This window comes from Gopherus flavomarginatus, chromosome 11 (genome assembly GCF_025201925.1).
Source record: "Gopherus flavomarginatus isolate rGopFla2 chromosome 11, rGopFla2.mat.asm, whole genome shotgun sequence".
NCBI lineage: Eukaryota > Metazoa > Chordata > Testudines > Testudinidae > Gopherus > Gopherus flavomarginatus.
Window position 1 is genome coordinate 42317918 of NC_066627.1, and position 22833 is coordinate 42340750.

Below are 22833 nucleotides of genomic sequence, written 5' to 3' on the forward strand. Positions count from 1 at the left end.
AAAATATACAAGTACATATAAAAACTGCACATAGCCACTCACTTTGTGCACAGGACTTGCATATTTTATGGAAATAAGCATGTCCTATTGCATGGAAATTTGGCCATAAAATTTGCTTAGCCAGAAAAGCATGCTTTAACTTTATCATAACTTGAATTTTATAGTCTTTGGATTCCTATATTCCAGCATGTGCTTTTTTCTGTTTTCATTTAAAATTATTATTTGTATTACAACAAGGGACCCATTGTGCTAGGTGCTTTACAAACAAGTAAAAAGGACGGACCCTGTACCAGAATCTGTTTTGCTTTACACTTGAAGTAATAGTGAAAATCTTTCATGAGGATGGACTCAAATCTTAACAGAGACACTTGTGTTCATACTTTATAAAATGTTTTAAAGATTTTGAAGGATATTTTTAGTTTAAGTATAACTAATCAGTTCAAGAGATGTGCAGCTCTTGGAAGAATTTGTAAGGTTAAAGTCAACCTCACACCCAGCAGGACAGTACTAGAGCACGTACATTATTTTTGCATGGGCCCAGAAAAATATTAAACTTGTTTTATTTTTAATTTTATGGGTAATATACAGGTAGTGATGAGTTTAAACACACAGCATATAAATACTTTTTTAAATACAGAAGGAATTTGTTACCAAAGATCATTATGATGCTGTAAAATTTAGGATTTACACTATTTGATAACGTTCTATTAATCTAATCAGTTAATTTCTGTAACTCACTCAGAAATGTTCATGTGCTTTGAAATGCACAAGTATAATTTTCTCACTATTCTCAGCAGTCCAGTTCAAAGGCTGCAGGAAGTGGAGCTTCAGAAAATATTTCAGAACGAGAGAAGAAAGAAATACTTTGCAGAAGGAAAAAATTCACAACAAATAAATCCAAGAGGAGCCATAAACAGAAAAAAATGAAAATCAACCAAAAATGGTAAAGAATGTTGTTTTCAACCTCATCCAATATAGGTGGTATTTTACTAAGATAGGTATAAGATTCAGAAACTAAAACGGTGCCCCCAAAATGCTGACTTACCAAAACAGAGCAGCATGATGCTCTGTGAAAATGCATGATCATTTTAAAAATTATGTTATTTTATAAAGAAAGTGCAAAGCTTTCTAGGCACATCACAAATGTGTCAGAGGTAGAGGGAAACCTTGTCAATTAATGCTCACAGTCGTTTGAAGTTTATAATTTCAAGAAGGAACAAAAGAATCAACATTCTTTTTCCTAGAGGGACCCAGCTATTGAATCTTTAGTTCTCTATTGCAGATGAAGTACAATGCAGAACTATGAAGAACTGTATTATTATTTAGGTCTTACTTGCTGTTTTTGTGGTATCCCAGTTTTTTTGCTCTTGACAGATGTCACCCATAAAGCAATTGCATGGTCAAAAGCCATGTGATCTGATAATCTTGGTCAAACTGCATTAAGTCCAAGCATTCCTGGTTACTGTAAATAGGGACAAGAGAATTTCTCTTCTGGATCAAGAAAAGATCTTTTTACACAGCATTTAGAACAAGATTTGCTGCTGTGCTAAGGAAGCCTGGGTTGGTGACTGGGAGACAAATTTAACTCTAGAGTAAGTGGGTACAGCTCCAAAAACTTCAGTGCCTGCTTGCACTAAATTTAAATTTGCCCATGAATAAGACGACTATCCTGGATAAATTGGGTGAACACTATAAAGGCAGTGAGACATAATCAGAAGTGATGATAGTGACACCTCAGTAAAACGACAAGCCAGCATCAATGAATCTGAATAGATGTAACATGTAACCCACACACCTCTTCGGTGTGGTGTTCTGTCTCATCTAGTGGCACAGAGACCACTTAGAGAGAGAGATTAATGAGTTTGCCCTACAGCCTTAGTTAACTGCCACCTGGCTTTTAGCTCATGCAGTAGAGGTTCATGCACTAAGCTCCAGAGGAGGTCCCAGGTTCGATCCCACCCGCTGACAATCAGGGTCTGCTGGTGTTTTACATGTATTGAAGGGGTAATGAAAGGGTAGTAACTGGAGGAGCATCCAACAGAAGGATATAAGAAGGTATAAATTGCAGGCATGAGGATTTTCCAGTAGTGTTAACTGATGCTTATTTGAGAGGAATGAGTCAAAGGCTCTGAGGCAAAGGCGGCCAACTTAATTTTTCTCCAGTAGGGCCACATCTAATCTGGACCTAATTTGAATGCATGTCCCCATCCTGATTTGTGTCAGTGTATGTTTGATGACCAAGCTTTGCTTTCAGCTAAACTACTGCTATTAATGTGACTGTATCTGTCCTGTAATATGCTCTGTGCAGGCAGAGACCTAAAACTGTGGAAAACCTCACTGAATTAAAATTAGTGGGCCCTATGTATAAGTAAGGGTCTGTCCACACAAAGCTCAGGGCTTAAAGTGCTCAATTCTGCTCTCCTGAAACAGGCAAAATCTCTATTGACTTTAACAGAATTACAAGATCAGACCCTCAGGGCTGAACTGCCCTCTTTCTACTTGTCGTTTCTTTTTCTGGCAATCCCCTGCCCCCCCATACACATTTTCAGAAACTTTCATGTGACTGTTTTCAGTTCCTGTTTATCACACACTTTTCTGTTTTAGAGGAAATGAATTATTAGTGCAGCAAAGCTTTCCTGTAGCACTGTACATTGTCACACATGTTTTTTTCCTAGTTCATGCCTCTTGAACAATCGTAACATGCTAAAAAAAAGGAAAGGATTTTAAAAAACCCCACTAACCCTCTTAAGTGACAAGAAGTAGGTCTCTATATTGATGAATTAAAAAGAAAAAAGAATGAATTTAGACCAGAATTGAAACTAAAAGTTATGTTGTATTTCTGATAGATAAAACAACGGTGTAATGAATTTATGCCAAGAGTGCAGCTGTGGCTCTCTTCTGCCTCCATAATTCCACAAACTGTGGACTAGCTAGATCATGGTGGTTGGAAAGAATTTGCTGAGTTTTGTGTGTTTTCTCTCTCTCATTTCTCTTTCCCATCACCTAATTCTTTAGCTATTTTGATGTATATAGAATGTATTTAATTCTCAAATAAGCTGTTAAAAACAATTTAGAAAACATGGCCTCAAACCTTTAGTCTCTACTCAGTCAATGGGAATTTTGCCTGCCTCAGATCTCCAGGACTGGGCCGTAAATCAGTGGTCTAAGCCAAATCTGCCTTCAGATAGCCATATGGGACTGTCATACATGGGCCAAATTATCTCATCTGAGGCCCAGTGATTCTGAAAAAAAGATTTCACTTGTTAAGCAAAAAACAGGCTGAGCATAGAGAAAGCAGCTCAATGAGCCAAATGCCTTAGAGACAAGCAAAAATGGGATCATATATTTGCTTAAGCTGCAGCCAAGGAGAGAAGAATAAAAATAGAGATAGAGCTGACCTGTGCCATCTAAATAGTCTAGTCACATTCCTTTAGATCCAGACTTTTTGCCCTGACTTCTGAATCAAAAAATAACGGAATGCCCTCCTTTTACATGGCAGATAGTCATTTGAATGCATGGATCATACATTTAGGGAGCTAGCTGCCCAAACCAGACACACAAATGCAAGTTTGTTTTTACACATGGAAATGTGCATGTAAATCTAGGGGCTGGCTAAAAATTTGGCACTTACAAAGCCTTGTTCATGATCCTGAGTCCCATGCAAGCCCAGCCTCTGAGATTCTTCTGAGCCCAAACATCTACAGTGCAATTTTATAGCCCAGCAGCCTGAGCCAGTTGAGATGGGCCAGCCCTGGGTGTTTTACTACAGTGTAGACAGGACCGGCGCTAGGGGTTTGAGCTGCCGCAGTGGTGCCTGCGGAGGGTCTGGTGTTCCGCGGCTCTGGTGGAGCTGCCGCAGTTGTGCCTGCGGCAGGTCCACCGGAGCCGCACGAGCAGCCAACCGTCCGCAGGCACGACTGCAGCAGCTCCACCGGAGCCGCAGACCAGCGGACCCTCTGCAAGGCACCACTGTGGCAGCTCCACCAGAGCTGCCTGCCGCCCCCTCCGGCAAAACGGCGCCCACCATTTATTCTGGCGCCCTAGGCAATTGCCTAGGCTGCCTAAATGGTAGCGCCAGCCCTGAGTGTAGACAAACCTTAAGTGATTTAAGACCACACCTCCTATTGACTTTCAGTGACTTTCTAAGGTACATTTGAAAGTCCCACCCATTATAACTCACACAGATGTGAGGTGCTGTCATGTTTTGTAAGCTAGACAAGTATTTCTTCTCAGCATCCCCAAGGAGACATCTTCTGATGTGTAAACTTAACTAATAGGCTTTTGTCACTTTATAGCAAAAACTGGAGAACTCAGACTCCTTGATTTAAGTCCTTGAAATATTTATGTTCTTTAGTAGTGATAAGCAAACTGTAGCACATAAGAAATTGAGCCAGAGGCCACTTGCAGACAAGTACAGGTGTCCTTGTGTGACCCTGGCCCTTGAGGTATGATTGTGTTTTGATATCTTGCCTGGTTGCAAAAATCTGTGGATTTCCTGCAGGGTACACAAACTTTTCCTCTTGATGGACCAAATTTTGAAGTCTGTACTCAATTTTTACATAGTCCTACTTAGTCAAAGCTTCCACCAACTCCAGTAAAACTAAGAACTTCATGATTTTGCCCATTGTTACTACGACTCTCTAATTTTTTGTGGCATACATAAAAGTAACATTTCCTTTTATCATTATAGTCATACCTTCTATAGACCAGTTTCAGCCCAAGTGGAATTCCACTGAAGTTGTGATATTACACTACTGGTGCTACTTTTAAATAGCAACTACTTACAACATACCTGTTTGTGTTTTCACTGAAAATGGTATATTTTACAATGCAGGTCCAAAGGGAACCACATGCATGGATATACTCAGTTGAAAACTAACAGGCTGAGCAAGCAACACTGGCTTCCAAACAGGACACTAGATTCTCTGAAAAAGCATCAGCTGCTCCACACAGACAATAGCCTTAATCGATGCGAGAAATGCCACCCTCCTGCATCAAATTTGCAAGGTAAGGATAACTCGCCTATTCATGTTTGCAAGTGTGTAATATTCTTTGTTTAATTTTTAATATAAACCAATTTATCTGGTACATATAATGTTTCATATATGGCTACAAAAATCCCCATCTGCATGTGCCTTTGTAAGAGAAGCTGGCAGGGTTAGATACTGGGAGAATATGTTATATGACAATAAACCAGCCTGGCGCCAGCCCTAGGAAAAAAATACTGTGTCAATAGAACAGGTAGTGGTAGACAGTGGGTGTCCTTGCACTGCCACCCATCTCCTGATGACTGGAACAACTAATTAGACAGATCTGATCTCTGAGTCACTAGGTATAGCTATCCTTCATGGAAGTGCCCAAGTAGTCTGCAAGTCTTCATGGGGTAGACTGCACAAGAGTTAGTGGTATCCTCAAATACACAATAAGTTTATATTTTTACAATAATTTATAACAGTCAGTGTTATTCTGTTATTCCTGAAATAAAGGAATGTATGATAGTTCAAATGATTAATAAATGAACTTAACAATAACTTTGTTCTTCTATGTCAGTGTTCATTTGAAGTGCTTGACAAAAATTAATAATTCAGTTTCTTAATACACTGTAAGGTACAGAAAGAACCTGAATGAAGCCACTTCTGGAGTGGAACACATCAACCTGTTTAGTGATAACATGAACCTTGATTTTACTTTTGATCTGAAAAAGGGGCCTTTGGGAGCTCAGCATCCTGGTTCAGAACTTCAGTATTGGTTCAGAAGAGTGCTACCTCTTAAATCACCAGCCCTGCTGCCAGCAACATCTGGGCTCAGTGAACTGTAAATAAAGTACTCTAAATTATCAAGTTGTAAATAAAATAAAAATTGTATATATCGATATATAGGAGACAGAGAAACTGTATAACTCAAATATGGTAGAAAAAAATCACTAATTCTGTTATTAGACTCAGTCATGTCTAATTGTTGTCACAGCAGATTTATAGCTTATTTGCTGTGCTGCACTGTTATATTTTGCAATAAAAATATTTGTAAGCATTTCTGCTTTTCTGCTAAAAGAGTCTGTAATTGTATTGCAGAATAACTTAACCTTGTAGTACCTATTCAAATGAATAAAAACATGGATTGAAAGGTTTTATTAGCTTCTGTATTATGGTTTAAGTGACATATATTTCTAAAGTAAAGAGATGGCTCCAGAAATTTGCTGGCATTCTGTGCTGAATTTTATGGGTGAACGCACTGCAGATTCTGGGCATGATTCCTCACAAGTCAAATACTATTTATGAACACAGAAAGAATGGAAGCAGAGACAAGGTTTTGATACAAGAAAAGTTGCACATGGAAACTGAACATAAACATAGAGAAATCCTCTTATTGTTAATGAGCCAATCTCTCTCTACTCATGGTTAGACTGTTCCCTCATCTTACACAGCCATGCAAGGGGTAAAGGCCTGCATCTCTGATGTGCACCTTTGCCTAAGACCAAGCAAAATTATAGTCTCAGCACAAGAGGCATGGAGGAATTGTGCCTTGTGGGTCTACTGCCTGGGTGGTATCTTGTTCAGGCACAAAATCCATATCTAAGTATAGTTCACAGGGCTGAAAATCTGGGCCATTATTTGTGATAAGCAGGTGTATGTATCATTTGTAATAGGAAATTAGTGTTGACCATGGTGCTGAAATCAGGGCAGTTTATGAGATTGATGTATGATTACGTTGGTAGGTAAACAGAGTGATCTGTAGTAAAACCTTGTTTTGTTACTTTTAAATAACTGTTCTGATCAACAGATGTGAAATATACAAAAAGCATGTGACTGCTGGCACATCCCTGAGCATCAAAAGAGCAGAACATATGAAAATTAGAGAACAGAGACTTTCCTTAAGATTAAGATTAATTAGTTTCTACAGGGCTTTGAAAATAAATAAATAAATAAATAAATAAATAATACATTGTCCTTCTAGAGTTCCTTCCATCAGGGATATCATAGTGCTTTGCAAATATTAAGATTTAGGTCTATAATACTCATGTGAGGTAGTGAAGTACAATTATCACCATTATATTGATGGAAAAGGTGATGAGGTGCAGAGAAGTGAAGTGACTTTACCAAGATCTAACAGTGCAGCAGCAGAGCCAGGAATACAATGCAGAAAAGACGGTTACTCACCGTTGTAACTGTTGTTCTTCGAGATGTGTTGCTCATATCCATTCCAGGTAGGTGTACGCGCCGCGCGTGCACGTTTGCCGGAAACTTTTTACCCTAGCAACTCCAGTGGGCCGGCAGGTCGCCCCCTAGCGTGGCGCCAATATGGCACCAGATATATACCCCTGCCGGCCCGCCCGCTCCTCAGTTCCTTCTTGCCGGCTACTCCGACAGTGGGGAAGGAGGGCGGGTGTGGAATGGATATGAGCAACACTTCTCGAAGAACAACAGTTACAACGGTGAGTAACCGTCTTTTCTTCTTCGAGTGATTGCTCATATCCATTCCAGGTAGGTGATTCCCCAGCCTTACCTAGGCGGTGGGGTCGGAGTGAGAGGTCGCGGCCTGGAGTACTGCAGAGCCAAAGGCCACATCATCTCTGGACTGCTGAACCAGGGCGTAATGGGAAGCGAATGTGTGGACCGATGACCAGGTCGCCGCCCTACAAATTTCTAGGATTGGCACACGGGCAAGGAAAGCCAGCGATGATGCCTGTGCTCTGGTGAAGTGAGCAGTCACACGGCCCGTCGGGACATGGGCCAGGTCATAGCAGGTCCTGATGCAGGAGGTAACCCAGGAAGATATCCTCTGGGAGGAAATCGGCAGCCCCTTGATCCGGTCCGCTACCGCCACGAATAACTGGGGGGACTTGCGCAATGGTTTGGTCCTGTCCACATAAAATGCTAGCGTCCGACGGACATCTAGCAAGTGGAGCTGTTGCTCCCTGCGGGACGAATGGGGCTTTGGGAAAAAGACAGGGAGGAAGATCTCTTGGTTAACGTGGAAAGCTGAGACCACCTTGGGAAGAAAGGCAGGGTGAGGCCTCAGCTGTACCTTGTCTTTATGGAAGACGGTATATGGTGGGTCCACTGTGAGGGCCCTCAGCTCTGACACTCGTCTAGCTGAGGTAATGGCCACTAGGAAAGCGGTCTTCCACGAGAGGTAGAGCAGGGAGCAAGTAGCTAAAGGCTCGAATGGAGGGCCCATGAGCCGAGTTAGGACCAGGTTGAGGTCCCACGAAGGGGCAGGAGGGCGGATCTGTGGATAGAGCTGCTCCAGTCCCTTCAGGAATCTCACCACCATAGGGTGTGAGAAGACGGAACATCCGTCCACTCCAGGATGAAACGCGGAGATGGCCGCTAGGTGGACCCGGAGGGAGGACAACGCCAGACCCTGGGTCTTGAGGGACCAGACGTAGTCTAAAATAGTGGTGACGGGAGTCTCCATAGGGTGAAGACCTTTCTCCGAACACCAGCACGAGAAACGCTTCCACTTAGCTGAGTAAGTAGCCCTGGTGGAAGGCTTTCTACTGCCCAGGAGAACCTCCCGAACTGGGGTAGAACAGCGTAACTCGGAGCCTGTCAACCACGCAGGAGCCATGCCGTAAGGTGCAGGGACGGAAGGTCCGGGTGACAGAGCCTGCCGTGGTCCTGGGTGATCAGGTCCAGATGTAGGGGCAGGGCAACTGGGTTGGCTACTGAGAGGTCCAGTAACATGGGGTACCAATGCTGTCTGGCCCATGCTGGAGCTATGAGAATCACTCGAGCTCTGTCTTGAGGAGAACCCTGTGTATCAGCGGAACGGGAGGGAATGCATAAAACAGGTGGGTTGTCCATGGGATCAGGAATGCATCTGCTAGAGACCCTGGCTCCCGACCCTGGAAGGAGCAGAATGCTCGACACTTCCTGTTCTCCCTGGACGTGAAGAGGTCCATCCGGGGATGAACCCACCTCTGGAAGAGTGAGAAGGCGATGTCTGGACGGAGGGACCACTCGTGCGAACGGAAGGATCTGTTCAGGCGATCCGCTAGAGTGTTCCGCACTCCCGGGAGATAGGAGGCGGAAAGATGAACAGAATGGGCTATGCAAAACTCCCAGAGGCGCATTGCCTCGAGACAGAGGGGAGAGGACCTGGTGCCACCCTGCTTGTTGATGTAAAACATGGTCGTCGTGTTCTTGGTGAACACCGCGACACAACGATCTTGAAGGAGATGGACAACCGCTTGACAAGCAAGACGGACCACTCTCAACTCTCGTCTGTTGATATGGAGGTTGATCTCTTGAGGTGTCCACAAGCCCTGAGTTCTCTGGGCGCCGCAGTGTGCCCCCCATCCCAGATCTGAGGCGTCCGTAGTCAGGGATGCCGAAGGCTGGGGCGGATGGAACGGGAGCCCCGCACAGACTACGGACTGGTCCAGCCACCACCGAAGGGAGTCCAGTACCCTCTGAGGAACGGTGACGACTGTGTCCAACGAATGTCTGGCCGGCTGGTACTGCGCGATGAGCCAAGATTGAAGAGGCCTCATGCGGAGTCGGGCGTATGCCGTCACGAACGTACAGGCTGCCATATGGCCTAGTAGGGCCAGACATGTTCGTAGAGAGGTCAGCGGGGCCGCCTGCAAGCGCAGAATGATGGCCGACAGCGACTGGAACCTGGGCAAGGGTAGCAAGGCCCTGGCCAGGGTAGAGTCCAGAATGACCCCGATTAACTCTATCCGCTGTGTGGGGAGCAGAGTAGACTTGTCCACATTGATGACGAGGCCCAAGGCAGCAAAGAGGGTGCTGATCCTGCAGACGTGGTCGCGGACCTGCAGCTCTGATGTGCCTCGGATCAGCCAGTCGTCCAGATAGGGGAAGACGTGAATGCGGCAACATCGAAGGTGTGCGACGACGACTGCCATGCATTTCGTAAACACCCTCGGGGCCGTAGAGAGGCCAAATGGGAGGACCACAAATTGATAATGTTGGCGGTCGACCATAAAGCGGAGGAAACGTCTGTGCTGGGGGGCAATGGAGATGTGGAAGTAAGCATCCTGCATGTCGAGGGCGGCGTACCAGTCTCCGGGATCCAGGGATGGGATGATGGTTCCAAGGGATACCATACGGAACTTCAACTTCACCATATACTTGTTGAGTTCCCGCAGGTCGAGGATGGGCCTGAGGCCGCCCTTGGACTTGGGGATTAGAAAGTAGCGGGAATAAAACCCCTTGCCCTTCTCGTTTTCCGGAACCTCCTCTATGGCTCCCTTGACGAGGAGCGCGTGCACCTCCTGACGGAGGAATTGCTCATGAGAAGGGTCCCTGAAGAGGGACGGGGATGGTGGGTGGGAAGCGGGGGGGCGAAGAAAACTGCAGGCGATAACCGGCCTGCACCGTACGCAAGACCCAACGGTCCGATGTTATTCGGGTCCACGCCGGGAGGAAAAAAGAAAGACGGTTGGAAAACTGCGGGGAAGGATCCGGAGGGGAAACTGGTACTGCGCCCTCGGGCGCACCTTCAAAATGAAGGCTTAGGTCCTGGAGGGGCCTTGGCGGAGCCTTGGTTCTGCCCCGTTTGGCTACCGGACTGCCTGCGGCGGTTGTTCCTGCCGCGGCGCCTAGAGAGGTCCTGCCGTGGGCGGAACTGAGGGTACGGCCGCCGCTGCTGCTGCTGGTTCTGCTGCCGGAATGGCCTGCGCTGTGTCGCAGGCGTATGCATTCCCAGCGACCGTATTATGACCCTATTGTCCTTGAGGTCTTTTAGTCTGGGGTCTGTTTTATCGGAAAACAGGCCCTGGCCTTCAAAGGGGAGGTCCTGGATAGTATGTAGGAGCTCCGGTGGAAGGCCAGAGACCTGTAGCCAGGAAATTCGGCGCATCATGAGCCCCGAGGCCAGGGTCCGAGTGGCTGAGTCGGCAGCATCCAGGGAGGCTTGTAGCGATGTCCTTGCTACTTTCTTGCCTTCATCCAGGATGGTGGAAAACTCCTGGCGGGCGTCCTGTGGCAAGAGCTCCGCGAACTTCCCTGCCGCTACCCACGAGTTGAAGGAGTAGCGGCTGAGGAGGGCCTGATGATTTGAGACCTGGAGCTGTAGCACCCCCGCCGAATAGACCTTGCGGCCCAGGAGGTCCATTCGTCTCGCCTCCTTCGACTTGGGTGCTGGGGCCTCTTGACCGTGGCGCTCCCTGTCGTTCACCGACTGGACCACCAGTGAGCAGGGTGTCGGGTGAACGTAGAGGTATTCATAGCCCTTCGAGGGGGCCATGTACTTCCGTTCCACCCCTTGAGCGGTCGGAGGGATGGAGGCCGGTGACTGCCAGATGTTAGCGGCGTTGGCCTGGATTGTTTTTATAAAGGGCAGGGCCACTCTGGTGGGCGCATCGGCGGAGAAGATGCTCACCACCGGGTCCTCAATTTCAGACACCTCCTCTGCTTGCAAGTCCAGGTTCTGTGCCACCCGGCGGAGGAGGTCCTGGTGCGCCCTAAGATCCAGCGGGGGAGGGCTGGAGGACGAGGTACCCGCCACTGCCTCATCGGGAGAAGACGACGAGGAAACCCCCGGCAACAGAGTGTCCACGGGGGGTTCCATCTGGGGCTGCACCTCCGTCTCTGGAGGGAGCTCTGAGTCCCGGTGACTGGACCTGCCGTCTGCTTCCGGGGAGGGAGGGGGTCTAGACACCATCGCCTCCGGTGGTCTGCGTTCCCCCGTAGGGCGGGGAGTAATATGTTGTGGACCCTGGGCTTGGCAGTACGCCCATGGGGTCCAAAACCCCCACTGTTGAGGCCCTCGCTCTTGTGGTGGAGGGTCCTGGAACAGGGCCGATTGTCTGCCCTGGCCCATGGCATAGGCGCTGTCAGCCTGGGAAGACACCGATGGCTCCCTAGAAGGCCACGGAGGCGCTGAGCCTGATTGGTATGCGCCTCTGTGCGCCGAGTCCGACGCTCCCCTCGGTGCCGAGGGTCGGTGCCGCGACCCATATCAGTGCCGGGATCGGGATCGGGAATGGTGTGATAACCGGTGCCAGGATCCGGATCGGGATCTGGAGCGATGTCGGTGCTGGGAGCAGGACCGCGACCTTCGATGAGCGCGGTGCCGGGATGGCAGTGGAGACCGGGACCTGCCACCAGCGCGGTGCCGGGAGGTCGACCGGGATCGGGACCTACCACCGGTTCGGTGCCGGGAGGTCGACCGAGGAGCCGAACGTCGAGGTGAACGGCTCCTGGAGTCTCGGTGCTGGCGGTGAGAGGAGCCCGACCGGGACCATGCAGATACCGATAGGTGCCGCGAGTACGACCGGTACCGCCTGGGAGAACGGTGCCGGGACTCCGAGCGGCACCCCGAGCGCGAGCGTTCACGCCTCCGGGGTGATCGGTGCTGGGACTCTGGAGACAGCACTCGAAGCATCGGCTTACCCCTGGAGGTTACCCGTCCCAGGGGTGCCGGCTGAGGCTGCGATGGCTCCGTCATCGCGATCAAGTCCCGTGCCGATGCAAAGGTCTCTGGCGTAGACGGTACCAATAGCTCGACCCCTGATCTTAAGGGGGAGCTAGGAGGGGCTGGACTCAACGGACCTTCCGGGCCCGGAGTCGACAGCAGCCCTGCAGGCGGTGCCGCGGCCAAGGTAGGTGCCGGGCGCTCCACTCGGGCCTGCCTCGATGGTGTTGCAGACGCCGAGGGACGTGAGTCAGCTCCCGGTGCCGGAGATGGTCGGTGCCGGGGAGTCTTGCCGGTGCCGGCACGGTCCGGTGCCAGAGTAGAATTGGCCGACTGCGCTGCCGATGCCGGAGTCAGAGCCGCTTCCATGAGGAGAGCGCGGAGCCTTTGATCCCTCTCCTTCTTCGTGCGAGGCTTAAAAGCCTTGCAAATGCGGCACTTTTCGCTGATGTGCGATTCCCCCAGGCACTTGAGGCACGCGTCGTGGGGATCGCTAGTAGGCATCGGCTTCTTGCATGCTGAGCACTGCTTGAAGCCCGGCGAGCCAGGCATGGGCCCGGTGCCGGGCGCCGGGGAGGGCAACGGCCCACCCGTGAGCAATGTTAAACAACTATATACAAGACTCTAACTAACTACTATACTATCAAACTATCTACGAATTATCTATGAACTATTTACAACTACGACGACGAACAAGTACAGGAGAGCTAGGGACGTGGAGGACAGCAAGCCGCACTCCACAGTTCCAGCAACCGACACAGCGGTAAGAAGGAACTGAGGAGTGGGCGGGCCGGCAGGGGTATATATCTAGTGCCATAGTGGCGCCACTCTAGGGGGCGACCTGCCGGCCCACTGGAGTTGCTAGGGTAAAAAGTTTCCGGCAAACGTGCACACGCGGCGCGTACACCTACCTGGAATGGATATGAGCAATCACTCGAAGAAGAACTTGTGACTCACTACTCTGTGTTTTAATCACGAGACCATGAAAAGAGTTGCATAGCTGTTAATTGTAACATTATTAATAGCCACGTGGATTTTAAGTGGCTGATACCAAACATTAGCTTGATCTTGTGAGGCCACAGCTTGGGGTAAACCCACCCAACACGACACAACTATTTCACCAATTTATAGAACAGGTCAAGTGTTTTCTGTAACTGAAAATGCCCTTTTCACAGATTCAAAACTCCAAAATGATGGCCCCCCACTATCTTCTTCCAAGGTCTTGTCAATTTCATTTTCTCCCTGCAGGCATAAAATGAAATTGACAAGAGCCTTGCAGCTAATCTGCCAGAGGCTGAGCACTGTGACTCTGCCTCCTCAGCTCTCAGCCTTTGCCGCTGCCAGTGGCTGAGAGCTCTGTGCTCAGCTTCCTGGTCTCCCCCCAGGCCAGGGCTGAGCACCCCAATTCTCTGCCTCTCTGGCAGCCCACCTGGAAGGCTCTTGTCAGCTCACTTTCTGAAAACAAAGTTTACAAGAGCCTTCCAGGCAGGCTGCCAGCAAGTTGAGAAATTACACTGTTTTTCCCAAAACTGAGTTTTTCTAGAAATCCCTTTCTGTGAAAAACGTTCAATTTGAGTTTTCATCACGACTTGGGACAAAACATTTTTTCAAAAATTGGAAACTTCTTGCAGGAAGGAATTCCAACTTCCAGCCAGCTCTACCGAGTTCTCTCTTTTGTGATCAGCAATAACACATAGCAGCGGTGTGTAGTGCAATAAAAGGCGAATCATCACAGAATTCCAATCAACAGAAGAATCTTTTGCTGTCTTTTTTGACTATTTGTGTAACCTCTCCCTGATCCTCTCCATTTATCTAATTAGATAGCTACTTAATGCCAGTAATCTTGGAGACATGAGCTGGTATAGTTGCAATATTCAAGAGCTGAGCTGTTTCTTATGATGGATTCTGCCAGTACTACCTGAGCTTTGTGTAAGCTTGAAATCCTGTCTCTCACCAACAGAAGTTGGTCCAATAAAAGATCACCCAGCTTGTTTGTCTGACAGCCTGTGACCAATAGAGGTACAACAACACTGCAAATACTACTTGCCACTGCAATGTGGAAAAGCAGCTTAACTGTACTGGGTCCTTCTAGTTCTGTCCCTTTTCCATTCTGAAATTTGAAGTTCAGATACTTTCTGGCCATTCCCTTGACTTGCAGTTTTGTATCTCATTAACATTTCTTCCCTAACTTCTTTTCCTACTCCCTTTCTCTTATTAATACATCTCCTTCTACCCTTCTCCCTCATTGCCCCTCCAGGCCTCTATCATTTAAAATTTTGTATAAAGATACATGAAGGATAGAAAGGTAAGCAAATTCTGAAGAAAAAAGTATTTAAGATCATTTATTGAAATCAAAACTGCAAATTTGCTTCAGTGGTATTCATGAGAATGCCACCTTTAAGTTGCTTCCCATGAAGATATGTACATACAAAATTTTGCACACAAGAATGTTAATTGAAAAGAAGGGTTGAAGTAGTATTCACACAGGAATATTCATGAAAAGTCACTCAGCTTGAATAGCAGATTACAGATAGCAACCATTCAACACAGCTGCTATGGAACACAGTTTGCAAGGAATCCAGAGGTTAAAGTACATTAGGATAAATCATGTTCAGAATTAATTTGATACAACAATTTAAGAAGTCAAAGTCTGTCCACAGATAAGAGAAAAAAAAGGTTTATGGAAAACTCATTGAGCACTGTATCAACCTTAAAAATCTCTCTACATCTTCTTTTCCCCAATAGATAATTATCTCCCCCAGCAAGAGGAGCTATCTTGCCCCACCTCAGACAAGCCAGCGTCCAAAGGGAATAATCATAAGAAAGAAGACAGGAATCACAAAAATAACTCAGGAATATTTTCACCAGCTGGGCATTCAATCAGCTTCACGCAACAAGGCAAACTGGATGGAAAAGTAGGCGTTTTACCTGTAATTCACCTATGAATATTTGTTAAATACACAGTAGATGACACTGATTTTAGAAAACTTTAGTTTCACCCTATTGTTATTTGAAAGCTTCTGCAGTTTAATTTTGTCCATTATTTGGTTCTCGGATTTTGTGTTTTCACAAATGCTGCAAAGATGGTAAGGTAACGTGGCTGCAAAAACATTCAAAATCATTGAATTTAGAATGTTTTTGCAGTGAAAATAGCGTAACTTGAAATAGTATTTCTCTCATTGTCACAGCTACTATGAGTTTTGAATATATTAGTATAAATTACTATTGTAAAATTACATTTTTATGAAAATTAGTTATATTTAGGAATCTAATTCTTCAAATGCTCCTCAGTTGCTTTCTTCCAGCAACTAACAGAGGTTACTAGATCACAGGCCCTGGTTCTCATAGGGGACTTCAATCACCCTGATATCTGCTGGGAAAGCAATACAGTGGTGCATAGACAGTCCAGGAGGTTTTTGGAAAGTGTAGGGGACAATTTCCTGGTGCAAGTGCTGGAGGAACCAACTAGGGGCTGAGCTCTTCTTGACTGGCTGCTCACAAAGAGAGTCAGCTCCCAGACTACTTTATCTTGGAGTTATGACAAAAAGGAAAGCAAATATAATCACAATTGTAGAGATGAACGACCATATTTATGCCTGTATAACTCAGTTGATCTCAACAGAGTTACACCAGATATATACAGTCTTATAGTCATGTGGATATAGTCAACATAATTGTTATTTCATTCTCTTTACAAAGGATGACATTGCTTTGGGTTGAAACTTTTAATATAAGTTGAAATTTATTTCCTTCCCGATCCTCTTTCCCCAAACCCTATCTGCTGCAGGATGTTACTAGACCAGTAGAGAAACACTCAAGAGGCAATCTCTTTATTCAGAACCTTAATGCAACTCCAGGATTACCTATGGTAACATACTCATGTTCATCACCAGCTAAAGCAGCCATGCGACAAACCAACAATGACCTGGATATCTGCTGTTTAGTGACTCAACCTCTCATACTTCAGAAATCATTTCCAGTGGAGCCACCACCAAATGCTCATTGTGACCCTGTGGAGTCCTCTTTTTGGTCTTTTCCTTTTGATTTAGTAGGCACAGGCACATGCTGCCAGCATGTGAGTATGGGTTCAGAGGTTACTGCTCCTTTTTCCTTATGGCCAAAAGCTGACCACAAAAATATACTCAATTTAGAGTCACAAGGTCAAAGTTTTGCTGCATTATACCCATTGGTTCAGACCTCAGGAAAGGAGGAACATCCAATGGAAGGAAATTCATACTCATCTCTGAAGGAGAAACTTACTCCTAGTTCCAAAACTGTGTGTTCAGCTTTATTGGGATCAAAGGTAAACACCCTTCCTGAGACATCAATCACAAGTACTAGCTTACCTAGCACAGCTAATATACAGGGGATAATCTCTTCTAATAACAGTCCTCATGGATGCATGGACAAGAATGGAGCCTACTTACAATCAGATGGCCATGGAAGACTTAATAAAACTGGCACTAATACTTTTAAAGAGCCCTCATTTCCCTTCAGTCCCACAGAGTCCACAGCTAGCTCTGAAACACCTTCCAAAACATACAAAAAAAGAGGTTTAGAGATGATAAGGAAACAAACCCGAGTGGAATATGATGACACAAGCAGTGATGATGAAGACAGGCTAGTTATAGAAATATAGCAAACAGGACACTGCCATGGCAGATGGATGTATGATGGTACATTATAGAGCGAAATGGAAATTGCAGATCATTGATCTACTTTTTGAAGCACCTTAACATCAGAATAGCCATTCCTGCACAGTTTAGGCAAAGTTCTCGTCTAAGAAAACAGTTCTTCTTTGAAAGGACTCAGGCTTCTTTTACATATTTTAATGCTTTGGTATGCAGCAAGGAAGCAGTTCAATTATATATTTAAATGCACAAGGTGGTTCCCAACTCCACTAAGCCTCATCAATCCCACATAGCACCCACAATCCCCAGCTCACAGAGACTGTATTAAAAAGACACTGCAGTGTATTTGTTTACCAATAATGATAAAACAGCAATCAGCCTCCTTAATGCATAAGTTGAGGCGTAGATTGTAACAAACCATTGGGTATATTTTTTTCCCTTTGCTCCCCTTTTTAGTAATTATTTCCAGCTTTGCTGGAAGTTATGTATGTATGTACATATGTTATGTATGTATTCCCCAGATATCTATGATATTGTGAGATATCACACGAATACTGACTTTTTCCATGTTGTACAATGGTCAATGCTTCTTTGTGACAAAATGACACAAGCATGCCCTGCTTTGTGTTTTGTGCCTTTTCTGCCGAGATCTACTGAAATATTTTATTCTTTGGCTCTATTTTGAAAAATCGGGGTGTAAATAGGTAATGTCAATGTTTCTCTGTAATGAGATTTTTAACAGATTTTCTCTGATTCTGTTTTTCAGATTGTGCTCTAAAAGCAAGTTACAATGTTTTGTTTTATTGTTCTGAAGTTTAGCCCAAATGAAAACTTTTGCCTTTCCCTCCAAACTCCTGCAAATAAGTTAAAGTTGACATGAGATGGATTTTTTCTAGGGTTTGGCATCAGGGCATTTGCAGCACTATTGCCACGTAAATCAACTTCTGCTCTGAAACCCAAAATTTACTTTGTTTAAGTGAAAACATCTTCAGTCAGTGAAATACCAGATACACTTACCATTCACTAGAAAGCTAGTTTAAACTTACAGAGAAAGTCTGAAAGCATTGCACTGCTGTACTAGAGTCAAATTTTATACTTAACTTTGCTATGAGTTTTTGTATAATTTGGACTCATATACAGGATTTTATGGATTAACTTTCATGTGATATTCATAACTGCATGTACTTTAAGGAATGAATAATCATGCAGTCATGCACAAATGAGCCTGTGTGGGTCATAGTCATAAATAGGTCTAGTGTACTATCTATGTATGTCAGAGAAACATATGCATATTGTAAGAAGTGAATGAAGTGCCAGAATGACAACCCTTCTGTGGATACACATAAATGGAACCAAATGGTAAGCTCTGTCATCCCTTTACACTCATATGCATTATGAAAGTGACCATAGTTCCAATTTGCCTGCAGAGAGTTTTTTATTTAGCATCAAATTATGTTGGTATATATTTTTACTGTTAGGGAAATTGATATCATGATCAGAGTGTTATACTGATTTCTAATTATAAATGCTAGTGCTGTTGTGTTGAAAAAGGTTAATGGAGTTAGCAGGATTTTTTCTTCTTCAGCAGTAAAGGACATAGATTAAAGAATAACCTACAAAATCTTTATTTGTTCCTTATAAAAATATTACGATATTCTTTCCCAAAATCAGAGAGATTTCAGTAGGGTTCCTACAGGATTTGGGATCATGATTTCATGAAACAATGGAAGTATTGCTTTAATAAAAATGAGCATTATCTATCTTCCCTTTTTACTTCTGTGAAACCCTGGGACCTTATTCTGATCTCACTTCTTATATGCTGGTTTTATAACACTAGCATTAATTCCATATACTTTAGAAGAGTTAGTTCCTGATTATCAGGAGTGTAAATGAAATCAGAATTATGCCCATTAAGCTTATAGGTCAGAGACTAGTGGGGCCCCATTCTGTAAATAAACTTTATTCAAACCTGCTCTTAATTTCAATGGGACTTCTATGTATGGAACAGGGACATGAGACGGCCAATTAGTGTATTAAGCTGGGAAGGTTTATACTAAAGACTAGCAAATCTGGATATGAAGTTCCTGTTTTGGGAAGTTAAGAAGCATGAAAGGTATGAACACTGGGGGACTGGATGGCCCTGTAAGTTGCATATTGTAATTGCATATTTTTGTTGAATATGCAAGACATAGTACCTAAAATACTATTTGTTTGTTGAATGTTGATAAGAATGATACAACTGACTTATTTGTATATTTTTTAAAAAAATCTGTTCCTTTATATTCTTAACTTATTTTGTTTTGATAAAAATTAAACTTGAAGGTCACAATGACACTAAGAATGTGGTAGTTATTAGGGTTTAGTTTTTAAAAATTCAAATGCACCATGGGGTGAATGTGGGAAGGTCAGGTAATCCAGGGAGACCCACCAGATGCAGTATAACTCTGCCATTCTGCCGTGACATCTTTCCCTGAATTATACAATAGAAATACAACTGAACAACTGCAAATTTCTTTTGCTAGTAAATATAAAACAGGAAAATTTTCTATTCACCTATCAAGAAAAATATGATTGCATGAATTTTTAGATTAAACATAAATGTGTTGTCCAAAGGAGTAAATTTCCAGTCTCTAAAGTTAAACCAGTTATACCAGCGGTGAATTTGGGAACAGAATCCTGTATTAAAAATAGTCATAAATATCACTGAAGTGACAAAAGTGAATTTACCTCTTAAAACAGATTATTTAAATAACTGACAGGTTATCATGTATGCTCAGGACTCAGATCATATAGGATTTCTGCTGTACATATAAACCAAGTAAGAGGATAAGTAAGAGGAATGGAGACCTTCTATTCATTCTTAATGCCCAGTCAAGGTTTTACAAGAATGCCTTAAGGAAAGAAGCTATTATAGTTTGGGAAGGTTATGGCAAAACATGTACAAGGATAGCAATTGACAACAATATCCTTGAACTGCAGTACCAGCTCCAACAGATCAAATAATGTATCACAGAGAAGCACCTTTCCTTAAGAATGTATTTTTTGTCCAAGACCCATGCACCACCAGCCTCTTGCTACTCCTTCTTACTGTAGAGGTGAAAGCTGAATCAGACAAATACAGGGTTGAGGAAAGCTGTTTGAATATCACAATTACCATATATTCCCTTTGAACACCACCAGTCTGCTGGTGAAAACTACAGTGATAGCTGTTTAGTGTACATAGTTGGGTGAAACTGAATCATAGAACAGAATATGAGGGTTGGAAGGGACCTCAGGAGGTCATCTAGTCCAATCTGCTGCTCAAAACAGGACTAATCCCCAGACAGATTTTTGCCCTGGATTCCTAAATGACCCCCTCAAGGAGTGAACTCACAACCCTAGGTTTAGCAGGCCAGTGCTCAAACCACTGAGCTAACCCTCCCCTGTGAATGTTCTGCATAGATGAGAAGGTTCACATGGTAGTGATCATTTACTTCAGGACTTAATCAGGAACTTAATGGAAACTGATTAGATATAGGGAACTGTATTTTTGTCTGATTGACACTGGTGTAACTTACTGCATTGTTGTCAGTGAACTTGCAGTGCTGTCACAAAGGAGAATTTGACACTAGACATTGCTCTTGAAGAGAATATAAAGAAAGCCAATTAGTGCTAATTCAAGGTTACACCTGTAGAGGCAATGATTAACAAATAACTATAGTAATGATTAGCAAGTGTTGACAGTATGGTTGGCACTATACTCAAAACAAATATCAAGGCTTGAAGGGTTTCTAATCAAAGGGTCTCAGTTCAGGAAAACGTCTGAGGAACACGTGTTGAACTTCCATCTACTTCAGTGGGATTTAAGCATGTGCTTAACTTTAACTACTTGCTGAAGTGCTGTCTGGAACAGAGATGCTTTCTTGATTTAAGGCCCAAAAGACAGAGAAGTACAATAGCTTAGACAGGGACAATATCCTTACAAAGAGTAGTCAGACAGAATCCTTCTACAAAGTTATGGCAAGCTCCTGAATATATAGGGAGAAAAATAAGATACACATCTTTACATGGCATACAGAGTAAACCAGATGGCTGGTTTACGTATCAACGACACAAATAGAAAAGTTGGCCAGAGCCAGCCAGCCACTTGCAGTTTTGTTCTGAAGAGAATGAAACAGGTGTGTTTTTTTTTTAAAATAACAGAGGTATTACAGGGGGAAAAAATTGTACTTCAAAAGATAACCAAGCACTAGTTAAAATATTCATTTTTTAAAAATAGGCACTGATGGAATTTGGTAATTTTACAGGTGTCCAGGTCACAGCTTATATTGACAGTCAGGATAAAATCTGCCTATTTTGCAAAAAAAATATTAGTTTAAGAATTGCCGTCAGGAATTACGGCACCTCATGTTGAACTCTTGATCATTTTGGCCTGTCTAAAATGGATGTTTGAATGCTACCAATGTCTTGGAAATCTGTGTAGTCTGAGCAGTGCTACCACTGGTGGAGAAAATCCCTGGAGTGTCTTTCGAATCTTCCTCTCTGTGTTCTCTGTGCTGTTCTTGGACCGTGTTCCTTAACTTTGGAGGCAGTAACCTGACATGCTGTGGCATTATTGTAGCTCAGGATTCTGTACTAATAACTTAATTAGATGAAATGATCAGAAAATCTATACATGTTGACAGTGTTTTAGTTTCAGTTCCAGTTCCTTCTTCGTTTTCAACATCACCTTGTAATCTAAAAATAACGCTGGGCACAAGCGCTTCTTTTCTCTAGACTTTTATTAAAACAGTTTCTGGCCATTCCATCTGGTAACCTGCTAAACCAAAACTTTAACTGCTCATAGCTTTTATTTCTTAAGAGAGACTTTTCAGAAACAACAAATGTGTGGGCTTTCAAAGAGGTAATGGAAAATCCAGCGCCTACCTATTTCATCTGATCCAGCTGCAGGGAAAAGCCATATCTGCACCTTAATGAAGCCGGAAGAGAAGTTATCCTACCATCAGATCAGACCAGAGCCTCCAACATAGCTGTGTTCCAGCTGCTGATAGGGCCAGAGATTTATTGGCATAAAATCAGTTATCGGGGTGTAGGGGGTTTGTTAGATTAAAAAAGGGTGATCATTTGTTGTTAAATTATCAGTTTTAAAGTGTAATTTTAGATTATTTGCTTGGAACCATTCCAATGAGAGTGGGTAACAAATGGCTTTCAGAGGAACAGTTGTGCTATTGAGGTTTTATATTACAGCATCCAATTGCATTGCTGCACCACAGCTGGCTTTAGACAAAACTAAGTGAGAGATAAGGAAATGTACTTTTAAACTGATGAGTAGCCATAGCTATTTTTTCTCTCTTTTGTTCATTTTCTGATTTCAGTAATCCTTGATATTTAGGATTTTTGATATTTGTTTTGTGTCAAACGTGATCTCACATCAAAACTGAGACAAATATTGATTACTGAAACAATGGTCCATTAGACACAATCATTGATCTAACTTTTCTAACAGTATGTTCACTTACCATAACACTTCACCTATATAGCCTCCACTCTGAGTTCCCTTAGTAAACTGGACATTTTCCTACACTGTATTTGTAGGAAAGTAGTTTCATGTGACAGTCTCATTTATTATTAATAAAAAAATTAATTTACCATTAACCACTGAGGTGATTATTAGTCCCATCATTATGAACAAGTAACCTCAACTCATATAAGAAATGACTGATCAAATCGTTTTTCATCGAAGACTAGTATTGCAAATAATGCACACTAGCATTCAGAGGGCCAGACATCTGATTTACACCAGTAAAAAGTGCAGTAACTTTACTGAAGACAGTGGAGT

The 22833-nt window shown here is 43.9% G+C and overlaps 1 protein-coding gene across 3 annotated transcripts in view; it reads left to right on the forward strand.

Moving 5' to 3' along the window:
• ZNF831 (zinc finger protein 831) overlaps nt 1-19347 on the forward strand; it is a 38144-nt gene extending 18797 nt beyond the window's left edge. For 2 of the 3 annotated variants that reach the window (XM_050917763.1, XM_050917764.1), the window contains exons 3-6: nt 795-943; nt 4835-5007; nt 15130-15299; nt 16172-19347. In XM_050917763.1, coding sequence (XP_050773720.1) covers nt 795-943; nt 4835-5007; nt 15130-15299; nt 16172-17023 — 1344 coding nt within the window. In that variant the 3' untranslated portion in view covers nt 17024-19347. The remainder of the gene's footprint in view (nt 1-794; nt 944-4834; nt 5008-15129; nt 15300-16171) is intronic. The other variant, XM_050917766.1, reaches the window with a different exon arrangement.
• Nucleotides 19348-22833: the final 3486 nt, after the last annotated feature.